The sequence below is a fragment of the Vipera berus genome, assembly GCF_964194415.1.
Source record: "Vipera berus genome assembly, chromosome: 2".
NCBI classification, from domain to species: domain Eukaryota; kingdom Metazoa; phylum Chordata; class Lepidosauria; order Squamata; family Viperidae; genus Vipera; species Vipera berus.
The window spans coordinates 124,576,450-124,601,805 of NC_138203.1; the positions used below are offsets into that span (position 1 = coordinate 124,576,450).

The window sequence follows — 25,356 nt, forward strand, 5'->3', positions numbered from 1 at the left end:
TGTTTTATGACATTTTGTATTAATGTTTAATAAAAGTTGCCAAATTTCAAATTTATGGGAGTCATGGTCTCAGATTTTGGATGCATTTTGTAAGTTAGCCCATTTGAGGTATTTTGGGTTAACAATTGTTACTCTATGATGCATTGTTTTGCCCAGCTGAAGGTTATTGGAATGAGAGTTTTAGTAGTATATAGATCTATAAGCGGCAAGTAAATTATCCATTTACAATGTTGAGGAAGATGTAAGCAATACCAGCTAAACCTACAAATGTCTCATGGGCATCATGTTGAAAACACATTCCAGATAAAATTGCTAGTGTTCTCCACACTCAAGAAGCATACTGAGGAACCAATCTGGAATTGAGAGACAACCATTCCATCTAAATAATAATAATAATAATAATAATAATAATAATAATAATAATAATAATAATAATAATAATAATAATAATAATAATAATACCGGTAATAATAATAATAGTAATAATAGTAGTAGTAGTAGTAATAGTAATAATAGTAGTTATTGCTATTGTTACTGTTGTTATTATTATCTTTTATTCATTAAACATGAACCTCAGTCAACTGAACATTCAAATTGACTGGTGCTAATGGTTGACACAGGTTGGTACAAGCATCCTAGGTATCAACCAGGTACCTCCTTAAAATGTAAGATGTTCCAATTAGCGCAGTTTTTTGTAGCTTTGCTGGAGTTATTGCAGGAAGCTGCAATTTCTTGATGTATTTTGCAAAGTTTTTGGACACAGTTCCCAGTGCCCCGATGACAGTGGGTATCACTGTTACACGTTTCATCCATAATCGTGTGGTTTCGATGGTCAGGTTGTGGTATTTCGTAATTTTTTCCAGTTCGTTTTCTTCGACTCTGGCACCTCTTGGTACAGCGATATCAATCAACTGTACACTTCGGTTCTCTACGACTGCGATATTTGGCATGTTGTGTTCCAAATGGCGATCTGTCTGTATTCGAAAGACCCACAAGATCTTCACCCTCTCATTCTCAACAACTTTTTCCACCCTATGTTCCCACGACTTTTTGGACACAGGTAAGTTGTATTTTTTACACAATACCCAGTGGATTAGTTTAGCAACTTGGTCATGTCTAGCTTTGTAATCAGTTTCTGCGATTTTGCTGCACTCACATATTAAATGTGAAACAGTTTCAACTTTGTTGTTGCAAAGTTGGCAATTTGGATTGTCGGTAGATTTTTGTATCTTTGCTTTCATGGCATTAGGTTTGTAGTGCTTGTTCTTGAACAGCCAATATTAAGCCTTCCGTTTCTTTCTTGATGGTTCCCATCTTAAGCCATGCCCATTTCAAGTTGTTTTCACATTTTCCTTCAATGTTTTTCAAATGCTGTCCATGTAAAACTTTGGTTTCCCATCTATTTAATCTGTCATCCAGCCATTTTTCCTTATATTCTGCCTTTGTTTCTGTTATTTTTATAATGCTATCTGTTTTCACAGCCTGCAACAATTTTTCTGTACTTTGATTCACATAGTCATTCAAACTTCATTTTTTTTCTTCTTCTACAGTTTGGTGGATTTGCAATAGCCCTCTGCCCCCTATTCTTCTTGGCAGGTACAATCTGTCGATATCACTTCATGGATGTAAAGTGTGGTGCATATTCAAAAGTTTATGCGTTTTCCGGTCTAGATGTTCCAGTTCAGCCAAAGTCCAGTTGATAATTCCAGCTGGGTAGCGTATCACTGGGACTGCCCACGGCTTTAATTATGTTGTTGTTGTTGTTGTTACTATTATTATCTCCAATAGGGATTCCCAAAGAGACCAATGAGATAATTTTGCTTTAGAATTAACGGAACCTTAAATAATCAAACTGGAAAAGATAATGGTGCTATAGTTTGAAGAATTATTTTCTGAAGAATAACTACAGATGAAATATCCAATTCATGGCTGCTATGTTTTTTTCCAGAAAAGAGCTTACCTGAAGAAATAATAGTTTAAAATGGACTACTGCTTACTTCACTTGAAGTAGAACAGCACTTCCATCACAATGGCATACAACACAAAACTGTGTCCAAGAGGAAATGGCTTAGGGAAAGAATAACCAAAGTCGTAAAATAAATTTTACAATAAACTATGATCCAATACCAAATTGGAAGAAGCCACAGCCAATCTAGGAAATCCCATCTGCCTACCAAAGCACACGGCTAAGAAGCTATAAGGCCTCAAAAAAGCATCACTGGCAACATCTTACAAGGTTTCCCATAGCAACTCATTGTGAGGATGAAGTTATGGGTAACTGTGCCATAACAGCACAGAGAAACAGCATAGACTCAAGCAACATTTGAATCTTTAAAAGGGAACCAAAGAATATGGCTTTCAAATAGAACTTGGATTATACTTGAAATCAGGAGCCAACCTTTGACCCCACAATCCAGGGGCACACTGCATTTTGATGGTACATTAGGGGTGGGTGGGCTGGAGGTCATCCCCTTCCTACATACACACACAGATATAATTTTTATTAAGAATGTTTAGTAGAATAGTAAAATCTAATACAATCTAAACTTGCAAGAGAATAGAATAGGGTGCAAGGGAAAAGAAAGGTAGGAATATAGTCAAGAAACAGCAAAGATTTTTTTAATTCTTAAGGTTATGATTAAAATATATTTAGTTCAGGATTAAAGGGACAGACTCATCTGGCGTTTTCAAACTTGTTATTCCAAAGGTTTCTAATAGCTTAAAAATAGTTAACGAGGAATTTCCAAAAGTGATTAGAAAAAGAGGTTTACAAACTTTTAAAGTGTCCTTTAAAAAAGTCTCTGCTGCAGTTGTGAACACGATGGCTAATCCCATTGTCTTTTGGTGTTCAAACCTGCGGAAAACCTCTGTCTGTACTGGTAGCCCTCAACTTTGGATCACAGTTGAACCCTTAAAATCCCCTGGGGAAAAATTAGCCTCACCTATGTTGATTGCATCATGACATCACCAATTTCCTGTGACTGGAAGGAAAAGGTACAACTCTCAGAACTTCAAATATTCCCCCATCCCTGCTTTTTAAGACGAGAAAGTGGCCTTTCAGTACTGTGGACCTGGATGAATTATCTGAAATCCAAGGCAATTCAGTTATATTATGTGATGGGAAATAGAATATTTAGAGTATGTAGAGTATATCCAAGCCTATCTCAAGATAACAGCTGGCTTCAAATGAGGGCGTTAAGGGTGTATTTTGCTCCATTTTCTAGCTTTGGCATCGCTGAAGACACAGGAGGAAGAAAATTGGTAGTTCTGAACAAGTCACCAAGTGATCCTGCAACAGAGAATATAGAAATCCAAACACGTGTGAAAGGTAAGCAACCGCCCGAAGGATTAAAACGTTTCATTTCTGAAATTTTAGTTGAACGTTGCAATCCTATTTCTAGTTACAAAAACAGGTAATAATAGCAAGACTCTTAGGAATGTCCATATCTCCTGCGTAAAATAAAACTGATGAACTCTTGACGTGTGAAAATCCCTTGGAGCTACATAGTCCGTTCACGGGAGAAGAATTACCTTTCAGAACAAAGACTTGCAACTAGGTCTTGGTTGATCGAATATTGTAAATCAAAAATCAATGGAAGCCAGGTGAGTCACTTTTATAGTAAGGAATTAGCCTGGAGCATTGCCCAAGAAAGATTGGGGAGAGGAGGATCAAAGGGAGAACAACATACAACAGCAACAGCTCAAGAAGGAGAAATTGAATGGCATAAAGGAAAGGAAAACAAAGAAATCTTAAGACTATTTCATACTAAATAGCATCTGAATTTAACGAGTGTTCTGAACTGTATATTTTCAGAAAGAGAGAGCTTATCTAGTACATATTTATATATACTGTTATCCAGTGCTTTTTTTGTAAAAGAAAAAGGTGCCGGAACTCACACGTCATACAACCTGCCTTGCCTACCCTACAAGGTTCCATCCAAAAAAGGTGCCGGAACTCCGTTCTGAGCGTTCTATGACAAAAAAAGCCCTACTGTTACTTAGAAAATTCTAAGTTTTACATCATCTGCTCCTTGGATGAAATTAAGCCTACGGTAGCAGGTTGTGCAGAAGGAATGAAGATTCTGATACAATATTCTCAAAATAGCATGGCCCCCCAAATCAACAGGTAAAACATGTTGAATATTCTCTCTGGAGAGACTTACAATGTGAATTTGGTACATAAAGTTAATACCGACAAGGAGAACATACCAGAGAGAGAATGTGCATCAAATTTCCCTTAAAAATACATAGATGGTTTTGCATACATCTTTCTCTCTCGTGACTCTTCCCATTCTTCTATGTGGGCAAAGCCTGACTGATGCAGTGGTGTTTTCCCAATGCCTACTTTTTCAAAAGATTGAAGCCAATTGGATTGATTTGAATTGTTTTTATTTGCCATAGGTTGAGAATGGAGAAAATCAGAATTTAATTCTTCTCCACAACCTTGAGATTAAAAAAAAAACACTTCTTCCCCTACCAGCATAACCTCAAAACAGCCTTGGTGGAGCAGTGGGCTAATGCCTCCTTAAGTAACACCAGCTGCCTGCAATTAGTGCAGGTTCGCATCCCACCAGGCTCAAGGTTGACTCAGCCTTCCATCCTTCCGAGGTAGGTAAAATGAGGACCCAGATTGTTGGGGGCAATTAAGCTGACTTTGTAATAATGCCGCTTGGGGGTGTGTGTGAAAGCCCTAATAAGCAGGCATATACATAGAATGAAGGCTACTGCTAAGCTTCTAAGCCACCCTGAGTCTTCGGAGAAGGGCGGGATATAAATGGAATTTTTAAAAACAAAAAAAAACTGAAATTACCCTTTTCATTCAGAGTATGAGTAGAATTTAGTGGGATATTGTTATTGTTAGTAGTTATGCTAAGAGAGAGTTAAAGCGCAGTACGAATTTGGTTGATTGTATATTGTGTAAATTTTTATTTAGAATATGATTGTTGTAACTATAATCCTGTATTTAGCTCTGGGAAGTGGGGGGGGGGAAGTGGGGGGGTTGGGGTGGGAGGGATTTGGGGATATATTGTAAAATATTGTAAAACTCTTTAATAAAAAAATAAAAAAAAGAATGACCCCATTTAGAAATAAAAAGAGATTATGAATGGAGAAACTTGCACTATAAAAGAATTAAGATCAATGAAAGTTATTCCCATGTGCATCGTATCATTTTATTAAAAGGGAAGATATCAGATTATTTGAACTATTCTCCCATCACTACAACCATGGCCAAAATTCAGAGATTATACAATATATATTGTTACACTTCAACTCAGTATTACAATAAATCTGGGGTTTCCACGCTTTCAACTCTTTATACTGGAATTAGTTTCTTCATTTGGAGACTTTTAGGAGCAACTCAGCTAGTGTTGGCAGAATATATATACAGCACGCAGAACCTACATATATGTCAATGCTCTAGTTTAAATTCTAGGGAGCTGAGATCTGTTCAGATAACAATTCTCATTAATGGCTACACTAGCTTCACATTTCTTCTTAAATACTTAACAGCATTATAGGTTTTCCCCATCTTTTGCAGCCTGATGGTGCAATAATGGATTTGTCAGATTTGTATGCTGTTGAATCAATACAGCAGCATACAAATATGATAAGTCCATTCTCACATCAGTTTACGTAAGATCAGTGATTAAAATTTTTATGCTAAACAATGTAACTAAAATATCCATAGTAAAAGGTCCATGGTAACATATTCAATGGTAAACAAAACAAAGAACAGTCACTCCTAAATGACATTGCAAAAGATAAAATAGACACTGGTTGATTACAATCTCATTGCCATGTATAAACTCAGTATCACAATGTACAACTATAACTACACATACAATTTATATTCAATCAATGCACATACAAGACAATCATCATCCACAAAGGCCTTTCAGTTCTGATTCTCTTACAGAGAGCATACTAGGAACACAATGCAGGGGGACAATCTTTGTGTTGGGAGGACAATACGTGAACTCAGGTTCATAACAGATAACTGCCTTCTACAACCTTCTGACACTTTAGCATATTAGCACAATTTCACATTTACATATGCTTATGACTAAACAAGACATCATTCAAAGGAAGAGAGGGTAGCTAAGAGGAATGCATTCAACAAAGCAACACATGGCCTTGTCTGAAATTGCATCATTTTCAGCATGGAGCAAATGAATGATATAAACCCATTGGATACAGTATCTGCCCCCCCCCCCGACACTAGAGATGTATTCACATGGCAGTGATACAACAGCCTCCTTGGGGTGAGGAAGGGGTGCTTTAGTTTTACAGCAAGTTTCCATTATTTATATTTAATTCTTTTGGAGTATTAGTTCAACAACTGCCACTAGTAGTGTTCATGTTTCAAGTCCCAGGTTTCTCATTTTTTAGCTGTTGACTTCCATACTTAGAGAAACATTACAACGCAATTTCGTATCAACCAGGCTAAGAATATTTTTAATTTTAATTTTAACTGGGTTTTAATTTTCTCAGGGTTCTATTTAATCTCTTTTAATTTGTTTTAACGTTTGTATTGACTGTTTTTTTAAATGCCCTGTAAACCGCCCTGAGTCCTTCGGGAAAGGGCAGTATATAAATCTAAATAAAATAAATAAATAAAATAAACCTTAATAGGTTTTATTAGGTTCAGTTGGATTTACTGCCAAGGAAGTATCCCTAGAAAGATAACCCCATCCCCACCAGCAAATTCAGATTTCTTTTATAAAGTCCCAAGGAGACACAGATTGCTCTGCATTCAACAATATACTTGGGAAAGACAGACTGAGATAAAATCATACTGGATCAACATAATTCACACACCCACACATAGACTATGGCAAGAATAGGAACAGAATGCCAATATGCAACTTACTGAATTAAATGGAAAGGATAGCACGCAAATTACTTTATGGAAAGTAAGATCACAGTGCCAAAAAACCCAGATGAATCTCTACTGAAGTAACTCAGTGAATGAACAGAGGGAGGTTGTATCAATCCTGCAGCTAGCCAACCAATTTGCCCGTCAGCCAGATGGCTTGCTTTATTTATTTATTACCCACGTCTTTATATGTGACTTATGACCACATGTCTTAGAGTACACAATCTAAAAACAGCCATAAGATAATACATAAAATGATCGTAACATAACATGAAATCACTATGGTGATTTTGAACGCCAGCAGGCAGTCCCCACCCCACCCCAATCTTCTGTGAGATGAGCACCTGAAGCCCCCTCTCTCTGCTTCACACAGATTCTGTTGTGATTCAGCAACAGCCTGTGATACCGGCAGCTGAGTCTGATGATTCTGAAGAGGAGGAGGAGGAGGGGTTTGGAGAGCCTTTAGTATCAGAGGGAGGCTCTGATGCACTGCAGGACTCTCAGCTTGGCCCCTCCCATCATGTTCCTCCTCAGACTCAGCCATGTGAGCACAAGGCATTGGATGTAGATGATTCACAGCTGGATCTATTCAGGGACGCTAGGAGCCGGAGGCAATCCAGCAGAGCATAACAGAGGAAGGCAATGAGGCAACTCAGTGAGAGGAGGAGAAGGCAATGAGAAGCCACGCCTTGGGACTGCTGATAAAAGGGGAAGGTGTGGGAGGTGCTGGTTGCTGAAGGCAACCGTTTGAAGATCTTCTGCTAGAGTCCTGGTCTGTTATTCCTGTTTAACTCTTGTTTGGACTTTTGGTTTAACTCTTGTTTGAACTTTTGATTTCTTTGTCAATAAATTTGGTTGGGTTTTTCCCAGCCTGTTTATAAAAAGGGGTTGTCCCTGACATTCAAACAGGGCCAGTCGTAGGCTGGAACAGAACAGATTCTACCTGGAGGAAAGGAGTCGAGAGGTAGCAAGAGTTCACGTGTATAGAGCGTATATGTAATCATCAGCACTCTGAATTGGGCCAGAGGCCAACAGCAACAACCAGCTCCCATAAAACAGGGGTTATTCTGCTGAACTGGCTAGTACTCAATAGCAAGAAGAGAGCTCTATTTGATGCCAGCTGCACTTCGGAATCACTTTCAAGGGCAGCCCTATGTAAAGTAAATGAGAGAAGTCTAGCTGAGAGATAAGGCACTGTCTTTAGTATCTCCTGATCCAGCTGGTGTTATCTGCCAGAGCTGCTCAAAGGCCTCCTTTTTTACATTTCAGGCTTCACTAAGATAATTTGTTCTAAATGTTTCAGATTCCTATTAGCCTCAATCACTTGGCCAATGATCAGGGACGATTAATAATTAGGGAAGTGCAGTTCAACCCTCTACAGGACTTTGGGCTGACCTATGTCACAGTATCACAGGAGAAAACTACAAAGCATAATAGCAGGCACAGTTGTTGTTGTTTTTTTACTTCAAAAGCATCTCCAGCTTTTATGATTTGAAGAACACTTTATCATTAGAAAAATAAATTTTTGTCCATCCCTAGAAAAGCAAAATCAGAATGCCACATTTTCTAGATCTAGAACTCCCAACGCCAATGTACTCAAATGGCATAATTAACACAAGCCATATAATTCTGCTTCTTTGGTGGCAAATACGAATCACCCTATAGAAAACTTTGAAACCATATAGCTCTGGCAAAAACTAGAATCCATTCAGGGAGCTCTCTGGGTATCTGTTACTTCTAATGCAATATACATTTTATCATCTTACTTCAAGAACAGGCATATTATGCCTTTCATACGCCATTAGTTCCAGCACCCCAGTACAGCTTGAGACTGATGGGAGCTATAAGACCAACCTCACGAAGGAGAAACAGAGATCCAATCCTCTGCACAGGCCTACAATATCAGAAAGTAAACATCTCGCCAAAATTATAGTTTGAGGCAGATCAGAGGAGGGCAGGCAGGTAGAAGGGTCGCTCACCTGGTCCTGCAGACTCTGAAGGGCCAATTCATTTTCTTTTTGACAACTCTGCAATTGGTCCTTTAATTCCAAGAATCCCTGAGAAAGAAGGAACAAATTTACCACATAGAATGTTAATGGAGGATTTCACTGTCGCATTAAATTCCACTAGGATCACACCCTAGATCGGGCATGTCAAACTGCCGGCCCACAGGCTGGATGCCTCATGCTGAAACCGCGTCTACCCCATTGCCGGCAATGGGGAAAAAGTCGTGATACGTTGCGTGACGTCACGTGACATTGCAAGTTTGACATGCCTGCCCTAGATGGAGACAACCATGCCCATAAAAATTATCAGGTGGAATCAGTAAACCTCAGGACCATTAAAAAGATAGAAGCATAGATTCTTTCCTTTCTTAGGGAAAACGGAGGGGCGGGGGAGGAAATCCTATTTTCTAGAGCAGGAAACAAATGGCCCATTATTGTTAGCTATATTTAAGCTTTATCCACTTTACAGGTCTATGGCATTTCCTCCAAGGAATTGCGGCAACTATATTTCCATGCGATAGTAGAAATTTATCTGGCGAGTCGGACAACCTATACATATGATTTATAAACCAGCAAACAATCCTAGCTCTGTCATCTTTCTCATACTTCTCAAGCTTCATTGGGGAAAATTGTGGCAGTTAAGTCCCCAAAAGACAATCATGCTTTAGATCAGCAACCTTAAGACATGTGGTCTTGCTGGCTGAGGAATTCTGGGAGTTGAAGTCCACACATCTTAACATTGCTGAGGTTCGGAAACACTGCTTTAGACAGCAAAAGGCCAAAATTATTCTCAATGTACAGATTAGAGAACCAAAGCCGAAAAAAACTGGGCAAGAACACAGCTAGGCTTTTGCATCAAGACCCCTCAAATGATAAAACTAAACACTTTCGATCAGGAGGTTTTCTTGCTGACGGAGCCTAGCTCCTGGACACCGCTTTCTAAATCTGACGAATCAGGTCTCTTTAGCCGTGACTTAAATGTAACTCAGACTGAACTACAGGAGAAGGAAAAATGCCTTTTACCTGGTTTGTGGTCTGGAGCTCCTGCTGCAGCTTCTGATTACGAACTTGCAGAGATTTCAGCTCGTCTTCCTTCCGCTGTTGGATCTCCTCAATTTTGGTCCTGAACAGTGGAAGGGAAAATTTGTTTGCAGAGGAGAGGGAAGTCAGGGATGGTGCTTTCTTCTCCTTAAGCTGCTCTGTTGCCTTTGGGTAATTTTGCTGGCTGCTTCAATCTCCTCCCTCACCTCCCTACTTTTGGAGGAAATGCCTTTTTCATTCCCATCTCATCCACTCATCCCCATTTCCAGCTACTGCTGCTGCTGCTGTTATTATTATTATTATTACTGAGTTTTTTAAAGAGTTTTTTAGAGTATTAACCTTGTGAACTCTAAAGCTTCCTCCTTCCATTATATATTCAAGATGGACAGTGATTAATATTTATATGTTACTTATATGTGAGGGTGTAAGTCTATACATATGTTGTATATAGTATGTTTAAATGTGTGTTACGTATGTGTACACTTTGAGAGCAAGCAACTGTATTTCATTTTTCATGTGTGCCATTGTGCCCACAGTAAAAAAAAAGACAATAAAGGTTATCTATTTCTATCTTTTTATTGCTTGTTTCCCCAGGAATATGCTCCTTTCCACACACTTTCTCCTCAGCACCCACCACTGCAGCAGGTTTTTCATCAAAGCACTTTTAACACTGTTACTGCCCAGTGCTCCAGCCCCATATCCATTTTCATTTTCAGTTAAAACCTGCACCCAGCCGAGGCAAATTCCAATCAAGAAAAAAAGCAAGAACCTCCACTTTTCAGCTATGCTCAACTCTGGGGACTTTCATGGATACATCCAGGCTTTCTAAGCAGTGTAACGAAAGTGGTTTGCCACTGCATTCTTCTAGAGTACTCTATAAATTCAACGTTGAAATCTGGCCAACAGCTCTGAGCCTCCCAGATGGTCCCCCATCCAAACAGTAATTAAGACTAAGTTTGCATAGTACTCAAGACCAGCCAAGGTTAGCTAAGAGGTACAACAGTGGATCTAAATTGTGCACATGTGTCTAATCTATTCTGTATCAGGGTCTGCTTTACACAGATCATTTGTTTTTGCTAAACAGGGGAGAGATAGATCGGCACTCTTGAGCTTAGAGGCCCTGCCTCACCTACCCGCATGGTATAACACTGCTTTGTTCAGCTACAGTGTAATCTGCCATTTTATTATCTAATTTGTTATATCATTATATCTGAAAGCTGTACTGCAATGGCTTAAATAAATGCAATGGGGCCAGGGATCACTCAAGAGGCTGGGAAGAAGGGGAAGAGTCCCAAGGCTTTCTGCTTACTTAACTGGGCCCACTTCAGACCGGTCAGGCATGAGTGCAACTCATTCCAAGCTATCAGCTGGTTTGCGCAGCGGATTCCCATGGGGATCACCTTGCCAGACTTTATGTAATGCTTTCACACTGCAGTGATTTTCTGATGATCTGGATTGTAATACCGGCAATGGATTTCTCCATCTTCCTCCTGTTGTTTCTCCCACCCCTCCCTCGCAAAGCCCCGGCTTCAAATGTCCTTTGCAAAGCTCTACTCCAACCAACCACCCGGTGCTTCTCAAACAGGCTTAAGTGAGAAGTGCATTGTTGCGCTGGCGCAGAGGGTGAAATTCCAGATCACACAGCCCATACCTGCTGTCGTTGTAAAGAGCTTCTTTTTCTGTCTGAAGCCGCACAAAGCTAAAAGAGGATAAGACACCAAGGTAGGGAGAAGTTAAAACACAGAATGCAAGAGAGACTAAAGCTGGTTCCCAAAGGAAAGCCCCCCTGCAGAACATATTAACATTCTCTCAGCAGTGGAGGAAGGTGTCATGGTTCTGATTAATGAGACAGTTCAAACAAAATTCAGGCATTTTTTTTATCTAAAAAGTCTTAATGAAACGCCAGCATCGGCACTCATGGATGGATGCCAGAATCTGAAATCTCCTCCCCTAAGCCCATCGTATCATACACAGTTCCCACCCTTATTTACACTCCATTAATCACATTATCCAATTAGTTTTACCTATGAAGTTTCACTTCCCTTTTTTTTTATTGAAAAGTTTTAACATACAATTTTTCCTTTAAATATCCCCCCTCCCCCTCCCTTCTCCCTCCCCCCTACCTCTCCCCCCTCCCCCCTCCCCCCCCGACTTCCCAGAGCTAAATACAAGGTATATATATAAAAAACAATCATAAACAACCATATACTAACAATCATAAACTCTAAAATCCATCACTCTCTAGCTTATATAGGATAAAACAAACCTTAGTAATATTAAATATATATAGAAAACAAAAATAAAAAAAGAAGAAAAGAAAGAAGACTTATTCAAATGCTACATGAAACTTCTTAACCCTATACTTGTTCTGGATAAACTCAATCCATTTTCTCCATTCCATAATATAGCGTTCTTGCGAGTGATCTTTCAAATAGGCCGAAGATTTCGGCCTGTTTCACTTCCCTTTCTGTGCCCAGCTATTTCTTCTCTTCTCAAAATAGCCGTTTGACATTTCCCTCCCTTCTGTGATTCAAAGCGAAGCAGTTTAAACAAAAGGCTGTCTCTTATATTATCAGTGCAAAAACATGTCAATGTATGCAGCATTGACAGGAGGAGCATTCGTTCAGACTTCTTGAGATGATGGCAAACTTTCACTTGTAGCAGAAACAGCAATCAAGCAGGTAGGAGCCCGGCTAGCTAACAAGAAGTAAATCCCATTCCTTAGCCTAATATAACCAAACTCCCCACCTCCAAAACATACCTCTCTTGCTTCTTCTTAAGCTTCTCCACAAGCTGCGTAAGAGAGAAAAGGCTGTAAGTTCCCACCAGCAATCCTCACCCTTCCACTAACCCATCGTCTCCCGAGAATGTGACCAGCCATACAAAACTGTCTCCCCTCTTACCTTAGAGAGCTCTTGCTGCAGGCGGGAGGTCTCTGCTGTCTTGGATGCCTATAGGAGGGGAAGGAGAGGCAAACACAATGACCTGTCTCAAGCATTCAAAGTCTTTCACTGATCTGGCAATGGTTTTGAACAACTCCGCCAGGTGGTTCTATAAGACAACAACCATATTGGGGGGCGGGCGAAAGCCCTAATAAGCAGGCATATACATAGAATGAAGGCTATTGCTAAGCACATTGATTTGTGCTTTAGATTGTAAGCCGCCCTGAGTCTTCGGAGAAGGGCGGGATATAAATGGGATTAAAATAAATAAAATAAATAAATAAATATTAGGGCAGCGCTGAGACAAGGAAGAGGCAACATCTAGGTCTGTGGTGGTGAACCTATGGCACGGGTGCCACAGGTGGCACGCAGAGCCCTCTCTGTGGGCACGTGCGCCATCGCCCCAGTCCTAGACCTTCAGCTGGGTTTTATAAAAAAATTTCGCTTTAGGCCTCTGCCGCCGTGTGCAAAAAAAAAGGTTCAATCAATCAATTTCAACTTCTCGCGGGAAAAAAGAAAGATCTCGCAAAGTTGGAATTGATTGATTGAACTTTTTAGTCCCACCCAGTCTGCCGTTACCACCACAGCCACGCCCACACAATGGGCCGTGCCCACACAATGGGGCACGCCCACCCGGCACCCGACGATACATAATTGGGCACTCGGTCTCTAAAAGGTTCGCCATCACTGGTCTAGGTTTTCTAGTTTAAAAACCAGCATGCTGAGGATCATTGACTTTATCCTATCCAACCAAAAGTTCACCATTCCCTCTTCTGGGAAGAAAAAATAAAAATAAAGGCCTGCATTTGGGAACAAAGGGCCAATCCCTACGGTCTGGATCCTCTCCTGCTTTCAAGTCTCTGTATTATTCCTTACTGGAACATTCCCTGCCATGCTAACAACAATGGCCATTTTGCTATTAACAGTTACATTAGATCAGCACACTTCTATTTCAATATAATTTAGTTATGTTGTTAGAAAATGTATATGACTGCTTATCTTACACACATTTACATGGACAGCTCAAGGCAACATTCCATAAAAAACAGATAAATATAAATCCACAGACCTGCTTCCCCCCAAAAGCACTCATCACCTATCCTGCCGCAGTACCTCAATATTCCACAATGTCCAGATCTACTGGTCTCACTAGCACTCTAGCCCAGTGCCTGAGTGAAGAGTCAGGTCTTCACAGTCCTCCAGAAGGCTGATAATTTGGGGCTCTCCATATCTCAGGGAAAAGGATGCTCCAAAAGGCCATGACAGCCACAAAAGAGATGTGCTTCCAAGATCCCTCCAGATGGCAACACTTGAAGGAAGGGATCTGGGTGTGCCCACCTTATTCGTCCTACAAATAACCTGGCCCTGTGCCATCAGGTCTTTAAACATGATAACCAGCACCCTGAATTGCCTCTGGAAGCCAATGAAACTCATATAGCAGCAGCATCGACATGGGCGAATTGCAAGCTCCCCTGCATGAGGCACTGCTGCATGATGAAACAGGTACAGCTTCTGGATGATCTTCAAGGGCAGCCCCAGGTACCACTGGAATGGAATGGAATGGAATGGAATGGAATGGAATGGAATGGAATGGAATGGAATAGAATAGAATAGAATAGAATAGAATAGAATAGAATAGAATAGAATAGAATAGAATAGAATAGAATAGAATAGAATAGAATAGAATAGAATAGAATAGAATAGAATAGAATATCTTTATTGTCATTGTGTAACTCACAATGAAATTAAGTGAATTAAATTAAATTAAATTAATCCAAGTGAGAAGTGATTTCACATGCAAATCCAGTTATTATGAGCCACAGCAACTGGGCAACAAGTGCTTCTGAGCCAAGGTGGCCCAGTGGTTAGGATGCAGCACTGCAGGCTACTTCTACTGACTGCCGGCCGCCAGCAGTTTGGCAATTTGAGTCTCACCGGCTCAAGGTTGACTCAGCCTTCCAGCCTACCAAGGTCAGTAAAATGAAGACCCAGATTGTTGTGGGCAATATGCCGACTCTGTAAAATCGCTTAAAAGATGGCTGTAAAGCACTGTGAAGCAGCGTATTAGTCTACGTGCTATTGCTATTCTTTGGTACTTGGAAGATAGTGTTCTGTACCAGCCTGCTACCGGCCCTGCAGAAAAGGCAGGGACAACCCCTTTTACAAGAAGGCAAGAGGCTGGAACTAAGCCTACCAAATTTATGGATACAAAAGCAAACAAGACACGAACCATGAAACAGGAGCTATTCAAGCGGTTGCCTTCAGCAAACCAGCCCTCCCACGCATTCCCCTTTTATACAGTTCAGGGCGTGGCTTCTCTCTGCCTCCTTCCGAGGTGCCCCATTGCCTTCCTCGGTTTACTCCTGATTGACTGCCTCCTGCGTCGGGCGTCCTTGAACAGGGCCAGCTGTGGGTCATCTTCATCCACGCTGTCAGGCTCACACAGCTGGGTCTCCATCGTGACCAGGTGGGAGGGGCCTGGCTGAGGGCTCTCATCAGCAAGCTCTCCAACCCCCTCAGCAAGGTCTTCAACACCCCCCTCCTCCTCTGAGTCGTCCGACCCAACTGCCAAACCCACAGGCTGACCCTGAATCACAACAGATAGGGCAGGGATGGAAATGGGCAAATGCAATCTGGAGCAAGGCTCCTACGGTCCACCGAGATGCCATTGAACTGCCAGTCGCGGGAACCCCAACCGACATAGCCTGTGGTGAGAAATGCTGAGAGTGGACAATGTTTGACCACATCCCAGGGACCACAACCTCCTCTGGCAAAGGAGAGCAAATATCAAGGAGTCTTTCTTACCTCGAGGTTCTGCAGCTGCTCCTTCAGCAGTATTTTTTCCTCTCTCTCGGTTTGCAGTTTCAATTCCACCTCTGAGAGAAACTGCTGGGAAACGGCACTGCTACCGTCACTACTGTCCAATGCCGGCTGTTCTGAAGTCGTCTCTGGCACAGTGGGACAAGAATCTAGAGAGCCGTCACCTTTCCCGCCACCTCGGTTTTCTGCTTGCCGGGCCACTTCTTTCTCGTAGCGCTCCTGTAAAGCTGCAGAACAAGGATCGCCCATTCCGAGCAGACCAGAGATTCCTCCTTCCGTATCCCTTTTAAATCTGTCTTTTTTTTTCAAACCGGGCAACTTTTAAGATGTATGGGCCACAATTCCAGATGGCTGGAGAATTCAAAGCCATGAAATCCGCACGTCTTAAAAGTTGCCAAGTTGGAAAAATACTGATATGAAATCAAGGATGGGCGCTTTCAGGCCCAGGGACCAACTTTGCCTCCCAAACTCCTTTCCCAGTCTGGAACATCCCTCACCCTTTCAAATCTGCTGATGAAATCCTGTGAAAAAGCACCCAGTAATAGTCATATGATATTTAGTAGCCTTTCGTCAAAGTTAGAAGTACAATGGTGTAATAGGCAAGTTTCCAATATGCTTATTACAGTGATTTTGTTTTTAAACAAATCTAGAAGGGAGATAACTTTTTCTCCTACAATACTGCAACCTTGCAGGCAACCTTCCCCATCGTGCTGTATGGACTTCAAGGCCCAGAAGTCTCAGCAATGGCCATATTTGGGGAAGGTTGCTGTAGAGTGCTCCACCTTGCCAATCTTCCCTCTGTCCGATTCCTTGGATTTTTTTCAAACTTCAATTTAAGCCCCCACAGTTGTATGCCAGTAAGAGTGCTACCTGCCATGTTCTTCTGCAGGGCAGAATTCTCTGCCTGTAGCCTTAACAGCTCGCCATCCACGGAGCTGGCTGGGAACGACCCTTCGCCGGCTACTGCGGTCTTCCCTTCCTGAAGAATCTGATTATCCTTCTCCAACTGCTCAAGCTGCGAGCACAGCTGCATTTGAAAGACCAAAGGACTGGATTTCAGCAAGTAATACATTTCCCAGCACACTGAACAAAAAGTGTAGATGATCCACCTGAGGGGGAAATTGGTCTGCAGCTGATCCCAGATCTTCATGGCATGAAAAAGCACTTGTTATTCCAGTTCCCCAAAATAAGTCCCAAGAGAGTGCTCTAAAACAGGGGTCCCCAACCCCTGCTACTGGGCTGTGGCCTGTCTGAAACTGGGCCGTGTGAGTGATGGGCAAGCGTGCACGTGTGAAGTTCCACTCATGCGAGTGGTGGGCACTTGAGCAGAGGGTGCTTGCACTCACGCACAATGCTCCACTCGCACCAGTGGACGGCGCTTGCGCACAAAGCTTCAGTCGTGCAAATGGAGCTTCGTGCACAGGCACTCGCCGCTTGAGCAAGTGGAGCTTCGCAAACGAGCACAAGCAGCCTCTGCTCATGCGCCCTCTGCTCGCACAAGCGGAGCTTCATGTGCCAGCACAAGTGCCTGCTGCTTGTGGGAGTGGAGATTTGTGTGCAAGCGCAAGTGTCCTCCACTCAGGCCTGAAGCTCCATTTGCGTGAGTGGCGGGCATTCGCGCCCACCACTTGCACCAATGGAGCTGTATGCGCCTGCGTGTGCATACCATTCACACTTCCCCTGCGCCGAGGCCCGGCCACCAAGTGGAAAGGTTGGGGACCGCTGCTCTAAAGAGTTGACTATAAAGGATGTAGTGATCCTTCCCTTCTTCAGTGGCTTTGGTTTAATGAACTAGGACAGACATGTCAAACACAAGGCCCGGGGGCCGGATCCGGCTCGCAAAGTGGTTTCATGTGGCCCGCAAAGCCATCCTGGAAACAGTGAGGGAACGGCCCCCACTGCCTTGGCCCTGGCCCAGAGACCCTCCTCCTGCCAGAGACCCTCAGATCTGTCCCACTCCAGCCCAGGCCCCCATAGGCACCCTTGATGCGAACGATGTAGAGCTGGCCACACCCACCCACTAGGCCATACACACTCTAGCCACGCCCACCCAGTAGGCCACGCCCACCCTGGCCACACCCACCCGGCCCCCTGAGGGCAACTGCAATGCTGATGCGGCCCTCAATGAAATTGAGTTTGACACCCCTGAACTAGGAGGAGTAATCTAATAAATACGCCAAATGCATGGAAAAGTTCCCCCACACCTGCCGATTAGCCTGCACTTTTCCAAACTCAAGAAGCATGCAAACAGCGGTTGCTAAGAAAAGCTTCCCACTCAGAATGCTTTTTTAATACCACACAAATGAGTCAAACACCACACCGTGAGAATGGAAGGAAAAAGAAGGAAAAAAAACCATTTGCAGCCATTGGGCTTGCCAATCTGATAGGCAAACTAGGGTGAAAGACAAGGAAAAAAATCTTCACATATGCAGGAAGAAGTTGGTTGGGGAGCTGAAGGCTGGTTTTTGTCCCACCCACATTTTACATTTAGTACCTGTTTGGGGCCAGCAGTAGTAACAAACAGAATAAAAGATTAGAAAAAATAAGATGAACCGCCGAGGCAAAGAACCTCTCCGGCCTGAGCTGAAGATGTTGGATTAAAAGTATTAAATTATAGACGTAGTTAAATATTTTGTCCAAGATTTTAGAGTCAATGCGCAAAATGTGTTTTGAAGGACACGGGAGAGTGAACCTGGCGCCCGTCTGCAACACCTTCACGAGGTCTTTTCTCAGAACCGATCCTTTAAGGGGCTCGAGACAAGCCAGCATACCTGTGCCTTCCCATGTACTCTTTGGAGACTGAGTCTGAAGCACTGCACAGGCCTAATGCATTCCGTTCTGACTTTGAAAGTGGCTCCTGCACTTTCGTAACTTGCGTTTTGTAAGACTGGATTGTTTTCAAACTGAGGCTGGATAGACATTCGTTAAGAAACCAGACTTTTGACTTTCCGCACTAGCCAGAGGGTTGAATGCGCCTGCCTAAAGGATTCCTTCAAAACCCTACGGCGGCTCTAGAATTCTATCTCAGAATTCTGCATGGTTAACCTGCAGTGCTATTTGGTGTCACACAGCACCCCCTGGCACGAACTTGGTGGCACTGCAAAAGAAACAACAGTCCGGTACCTTGGAGAGCTCCTGCATGAGAGTGCTATTTTGCAGCCTGAAGTCGTCCTCTTGGCTATGCAGTTTTCCCTGAAGCATTTCATTTTCACTAAGCAGTGCATCCACCTCCTACAAAGTCAATAAAGTTGCATAAGATCCCAGACACACATAATCACGGCAAGGTTCACTTCCTTCCACTAGATGGCGGGCCCAAATCCTCAAGCAGATTGCGCCTCCTTTGCCAATCTCCTAACAATATTAGGAAATGTTCTCACCTACTACCTTCCTGTATTTTTTTTTCCTACTCAAATTCTAGCTCAGTGGTGGCGAACCTATGGCACGGGTGCCAGAGGCGGCACTCAGAGCCCTCTCGGTGGGCACCCGCACCATGCCCCGGAGGTGGTAACTGTCCCTCTTCAACCAGCCACCTGCTAATTCGCCGAGGTTCCACATGGCTGAATGCATCCTGGCATGGCTGGTTTCCCTCTCCCCCCATCCTCTCCTGCCTTTGCATGCTCTCCTTTTCCCAGGCACGACCCACTCCATCTCGGAGGCAGCTTCTTTGAACTGCTGGCAATAGGCTGTGGAGCCCCAGAGTGCGCCGGTCGAGGGGCTGGCAGGCTATGGCTGACGGACACCGTCGTCCCCCATGCGCTCACTGGCCTCTGTGTGCGGGGGACAATGGTGTCACGCAGCAGATGCCCCACCCCTTGCCTTGCCCAATGGCAATGGCACCCCCACCCTGCCTTGCCTTATCCCGCAGATAAGCCTCCTGCCTACCGCCCCACCTGCCAAAGACCTCCTGAAGCTCCCCCAACCATGCCCACCCCCCACAGGTGTCCCTCCCCATGAGCAACATTGAGGTGACCACACTCACCTTGGCCACACCCACCCAATCTTCCATGACCACCACAGCCACACCCACCCAGTGGGCCATGCCCACCAGGCACCCAGCGATAAATAAGTGGGTTTTGGGTTGCAGTTTGGGCACTCGGTCCCTAAAAGGTTCGCCACCACTGTTCTAGATGGTCCATCTTATGCCAAGTGGCCCTTAATTCACGATGGAATGCCAGCAGTTATGTAGTGAGTAGCAGAGGAATTGCTGGCAGGATGTATCCAAGAGGAAGAATAGGTAAGAGAGATTTGGAAATCATCTAGCCCTGGCGTCCCCAACCTCTGGGCTGCGGCCCACTACAGGGCTGTGGCCTATTTGCAACCGGGCCATGCGAACGGTGGGGCTGGCACGCACTGCATGTGTGACTCGCACAAGTGGCGGGCCACTACACTTGCGCACGGGCGTGCAGCTCAACTTGTGCAAGTCAAGCACATGCTCCTCGCGTGGCCCATTTCCCCGCTCCCCCCAGGCAGGCTGCCAAGCCACAAAGCTTGGGGACGGCTGATCTAGATCATGGTCAGCTCCTTCTCTCAGACCAGCTAAATGGCACACGTACAGGTACTCCTTGACTTACAAGAGTTCATTTAGTAACCGTTCAAAGTTACCACGGCACTGCAAAAAGTGACCTATGACCGTTTTTCACACTTATGACCGTTGCAGCATCCTCATGATCATGTGATCAAAATTCGGATGGCTGGCAACAGACTCATATTTATGACAGTTGCAGTGTCCCAGGAACATTTGATCCCCCTTTTTCGACCTTCTGACAAGCAAACTCACTAGGGAAGGCCGATTCACTTAACAGCTGTGTCACCAACTCAGCAAGAGCAACGATGGCAAGAAAGGTCGTGAAATGGGGCAACACTCACTTAGCAAATGTCTCAACGAGCGACATAAATTTTAGGCTCAATTGTGGTCGTAAGCCAAGGGCTACCTGTATACGAAACGTTTTCTTTGAATTTGGGGGGCCTCTGAATATTGGCATAAAAATTTATTTAGGAAATTTATTTGCCATCCATCTCGTATCCAATGTCTCTAAATCATAGCTTAGCAAAATCAGAGAACTAAGATTGCCCCCATTTGATTTAGATCAGGGGTGTCAAACTCAATTTCACTGAGGGCCGCATCAGCATTGTGGTTGCCCTCAGGGGGCCGGGTGGGTGTGGCCAGGGTGGGCATGGCCTACTGGGTGGGCGTGGCTAGAGTGCGTATGGCCTACTGGGTGGGCGTGGCCAGAGTGCGTATGGCCTACTGGGTGGGCGTGGCCAGAGTGCATATGGGCTGCTGGGTGGGCGTGGCCAGCTCTACATCGTTGGCGTCAAGGGTGCCTATGGGGGGGGCTGGGCAGGAGTGGGACAGATCTGAGGGTCTCTGGCAGAAGGAAGGTCTCTGGGCCAGGGCCAAGGCAGTGGGGGCCGTTCCCCCACTCTTTCCAGGATGGCTTCGCGGGCCGCATGAAACCACTTCGCGGGCCGGATCCGGCCCCCGGGCCTTGTGTTTGACACCCCTGATTTAGATTATCGATACTCTCTCTGGACAGGGAAGTTGGAATCATGAAGGAAGACTTGCAGACGGGTGAGAGACAAAACAAAAGTATTAGAAACAAGTGATGGCAGATAGTCTGGATCCAGGCAGGACTGAAGTTGACATGGCAATTGATACTTTATACTGATACCTTACCTGAGCTTTTTTACTCTTATTCAGAGCCTGTGAAAAGAGGGGAAGTTGTTAACAAAGCACCAATAAGTTTTCGATACAGATTATGCTAATTATGCCAAATTCTGATTTTTATCCTGCTTATTATTTACATTTATAGATCCCCCTGAAGAATGAGTACAAACTCCTGTAATTATAGATTTTGAAATTATTTAACTCTTTTAAAAACTTAATTATGTCCTTTCACCATTTAGCAATGGGAATGTAATATGAGAGAAGATTGTCCACAACTATTACTGTACAACTTGTATGTCCTCTGCGTCCTCTCGTATGGTATTGTGGTCTGGTATGCTGGTCTGACAGCCGCGGATAGGAAAGTATTACAGAGGGTAGTGAGCACAGCACAAGACATTGTGGGCTGTTCCCTGACACCACTGGATGACATCGCCAGGGCTCGCTGCCTTGGAAGAGTGAGGAAGATTCTCAGGGATGACTCACACCCTGGACGGTATCTCTTTACTCTCCTACCATCCGGTAGAAGATATAGGAATATAGCCAGCCGTACCAACAGGCTGAAAAAAAGCTTTTATCCGTGGGCTATTAGGCTTTTAAATGAGACATAATCTTATGCAGAATTGACTTGGGAGGCCAGTGTGTGGTGTAGTTGGTTCACATGGTGTGGTAGGATGGAGGGTTTGTTGTCACTGTGTGTTGGGGGGAGAGAGCACGGGGGGAGGCTCAGCTAATCTCAATGTACACATGTTGTACTTTGACAATAAAGGTTTATTTTATTTATTTATTTATTTATTTATTTATTTATTTATTTATTTATTTATTTATTTATTTATGTGTGTGTGTGTGTGTGTATACACACACACACACAGATTTATATATCCATTATTCCATTAAAGAATCTCACTTTACCTTCTGAGCCTTAGCAAATTCCTTGTCTAAATAGGCGACCCGTTGTCGGAGCCCATTTAATTCTAAAAAAATCAAGAGAAAAACAAATCACGAATAAGAAAACATTTTAGAAATAGAGCATCTGTCTTTTGCCATTCTGAACATGTAGGATAAGGTATGAAATATGGTATCCGATCCTAAGTTTCTGATCATTCTGATTTTTTTTTGAATGTGTACTTAAAAAGCCCGGTTCTAGCCTTCTGTTCTATCAGTCTGCTAAAGGTAAAAGAATTTATGCAGCAATGCATGCTTGCTTGGCCTTGTGAGCAGCAAAATGAAAGACACACCAGATTTAGAGGAGTATTGTAGCAAGATACGCAACATATCATTTTAATTACAAACTGAGAAAGATTTTTTAAAAACCTTTTATGCCTTCAAAATGATGCAGAGAATATAGTCATATCAATAATTTTAAATTTGGGGGCTATTGATTTAATTTTATTTTAATTTTTATATTGTATTGTTTTAATTTTGCCCTGTAAAACCACCCTGAGTCCTTCGGGGAAAAGGGTGGTATATAAATTGAATTAAAATAAATAAATAAAAATAAAGAAATAACAACAACAAAACACGAAATGAAATCTTATTTCCTCTCCAAAAGCCAGAGAAGATGCAAAGAAGTGGGGAAAAAGATGAATGTTTTTACAGCCATTTTCTGAGCCCAGACTAAATATAAGTTTGCCAAACCCCTGAATAGAGAGAACTTTATTCTGCTTTTGCTCTTCGCATGGAAGGATGCGGTGCTAAATAGATACTGAAGCCTTATCCTCAAATCCACAGGAAAGCTTCCTTGGCAATCTGCCTGCTCCTAATATTTCATCATACATTGTCTGTGCATCTTCACTCATAACTTCAAACATAACTTCACATAGCTGAGAAAGCCATTTCTTTTAAACAGGAACTGAACTCTATGGCCAGTATTAGATTCTAGCTATTTCTTGTAACTTTTCACAGCTATTTATTCCACTGCTTTTTTTCTATTACGCCTTTCCTTGGAAGTTCAGATTTTGTAAGACTCATGCTAAATCAGCATGACTGAACCAGCAAACGGAGGCATATATGAATACATGCAGACATTTTGATGCTTTCACACTGGACACAAAATGTAATGGCCCAGATCACAGCATTACTTAGGGAAGTAGAACTGAGGAGAAAGTTTTACCGGCTGTGTTCTTGCGGAGTTCATCAGAGAGCTGATAATTCTGGGTTCGAAGTTCTAGTAACTGGGTCTGCCGAGAGAAAGAAAAAAGATTTTAATAAAAAACAACCTCACCAGGAAAAGTCATGGAGATCAGGGCTTTTCAACCAGTGGTACGGGTACCACCTGTGGTACATTGGCACCTGGCAGGTGGTACGCGGCCATCCTAGAAAAGTGGTAGTGGGGGAGGGGAATGAGCTGAACCAGTGGCAGCACCGCATAAGCCTAAGCGAGAGATGGCTGGACCTAGGTGACTGGTGGTACTCGGATGTTGCCATATCCTAAAAGTGGTACAATGGGTGAAAAGGTTGAAAAGCTCTGATGTAGATGACTAGGCAGGATTAAGACCAACTTGGTTTTTATAAAGATTAAGGCAGGAACTAGCAGCTTCCTCAACAGAGATGGCTGCTCAGCTTCATGGCCATTGAGTGCTATGCCACATATCTACTAATTCAGAAGTTGTACCTATGAATGTTCATCTTTTCCACTATAACAGGGGGATACGTCAGTTCTGCATGGCTTCACTCCTGACTACAAAAAAAATTTCTAATCTAGCTGAACCAAGTGTGGGAATCACTGCCAAGTCAAGCCAAGGAATTGAACTAAAACCATGAAGCATCAGGAGATCCACTCTTTAGGTCAGAAAATCCAGCAGTTCATTTCAAAGCCTGGGCTCTGAACGCACACTGTTTTGAGACGCAGTGTGTGTATGAGTCTTTTGCAAATTGTTGGCAACATTGCTACTAATTCTTAATTATTTTTTAAAATAACTCTGTATTATTCTTGACTGTCAAAATGAGATAAAGATTAGAACAGAATTGACATTACTGAGGGGGCCTTGAACCCAGTTATCTAAAGTCCATCCAGTAAACCCAGACTGGCTTTTAAGAGTTGGAGAAAGAATATGCAAAGCAAATGGGAAGGTTTCCATTGCCCTGTATTGTGATCTGTAACACTTACTCTTATAAATTCCATAGAGGGATTTATTTTCCCCACTTATTCTTTTAATACGGAAGGCCCTAACTGCATTTGGGTTTCCACCTATCCTTCTAAGGCCTTGAAAACTACACTCCAAAAGAGTCTTCTGCTAAACCCACTGCAGCAGCATATTTTACCATCAATACATCACACTTCTAATCCTGGGCTGGCAATCACAAAGATGAGTTGTTGCAGTGACTAAGACAGCTAATATCTCTCTCTAATTCTCAGAACACCCGAAATTCACAAGGTGTGCTGAACGTGTGGAAAAAAATCCATATTAACCTCCAGAAAGATATTTGTACTTCAGCACCAAATGAAAATTAAGTATTAACAGAGTTGCAAAGAACTCTGCAGGTATCAAAAGCTTATCTGAGATAAAATATTTGTCTGAGCCAATAATTATGAAACCCACAACTGACCAAGTTCCCACATGGCATTGCAAAAAATGTAGTGTCCACATATACTGAATTTTTTTAAAAAAAATATTATTAAACATCTATGCTGCCCATCTCGCCAAGGTGAATATTATCCTGATAATAAAACTGATCAACTCTTTTACTTGTAGAATTTTCCACCAGGCACAAAAGATTATCTGTAATCATAAGAGGAGAAATAAAAGGAAGGGGTGGAATGTATGGTCTCCCCATATTAAATATAACATCTTGAAATGGGAACACTATTCACCTTTTATCATGTTACAACTGAAAAGGTACAAAGGCAAGAGAAGGAATGGACACCACTCTGCTTGCAGAAAGGAGCTGAAATGGGTCCTCAGTGAACCTTGAAAACAAGCAATGCATAGTAATGCAACTCAGGGCAGGTGGGTGGGTATATCTATGCATTTACTCTTGAGTACACAAAGACAGACTTTCTCA

The 25,356-nt window shown here is 42.8% G+C and overlaps 1 protein-coding gene across 8 annotated transcripts in view; it reads right to left on the reverse strand.

The window, feature by feature from the left end:
* The window catches only part of GRIPAP1 (GRIP1 associated protein 1), a 76,789-nt gene that overhangs the window by 49,868 nt on the left and 1,565 nt on the right, over nucleotides 1–25,356 (reverse strand). For all 8 annotated transcript variants that reach the window (XR_014025512.1, XM_081320618.1, XM_081320615.1 and 5 more), the window contains exons 2-12: nucleotides 23,465–23,531; nucleotides 22,264–22,325; nucleotides 21,364–21,390; nucleotides 18,810–18,917; nucleotides 16,557–16,713; nucleotides 15,672–15,913; nucleotides 12,828–12,875; nucleotides 12,686–12,717; nucleotides 11,576–11,623; nucleotides 9,907–10,006; nucleotides 8,857–8,934 (exon numbers count right to left, since the gene is read on the reverse strand). Coding sequence is in view for 7 of the 8 variants with exons in the window: in XM_081320618.1 (XP_081176744.1) it covers nucleotides 8,857–8,934; nucleotides 9,907–10,006; nucleotides 11,576–11,623; nucleotides 12,686–12,717; nucleotides 12,828–12,875; nucleotides 15,672–15,913; nucleotides 16,557–16,713; nucleotides 18,810–18,917; nucleotides 21,364–21,390; nucleotides 22,264–22,325; nucleotides 23,465–23,531 (969 nt within the window). In the remaining variant the exon portion in view is untranslated. The remainder of the gene's footprint in view (nucleotides 1–8,856; nucleotides 8,935–9,906; nucleotides 10,007–11,575; nucleotides 11,624–12,685; nucleotides 12,718–12,827; nucleotides 12,876–15,671; nucleotides 15,914–16,556; nucleotides 16,714–18,809; nucleotides 18,918–21,363; nucleotides 21,391–22,263; nucleotides 22,326–23,464; nucleotides 23,532–25,356) is intronic.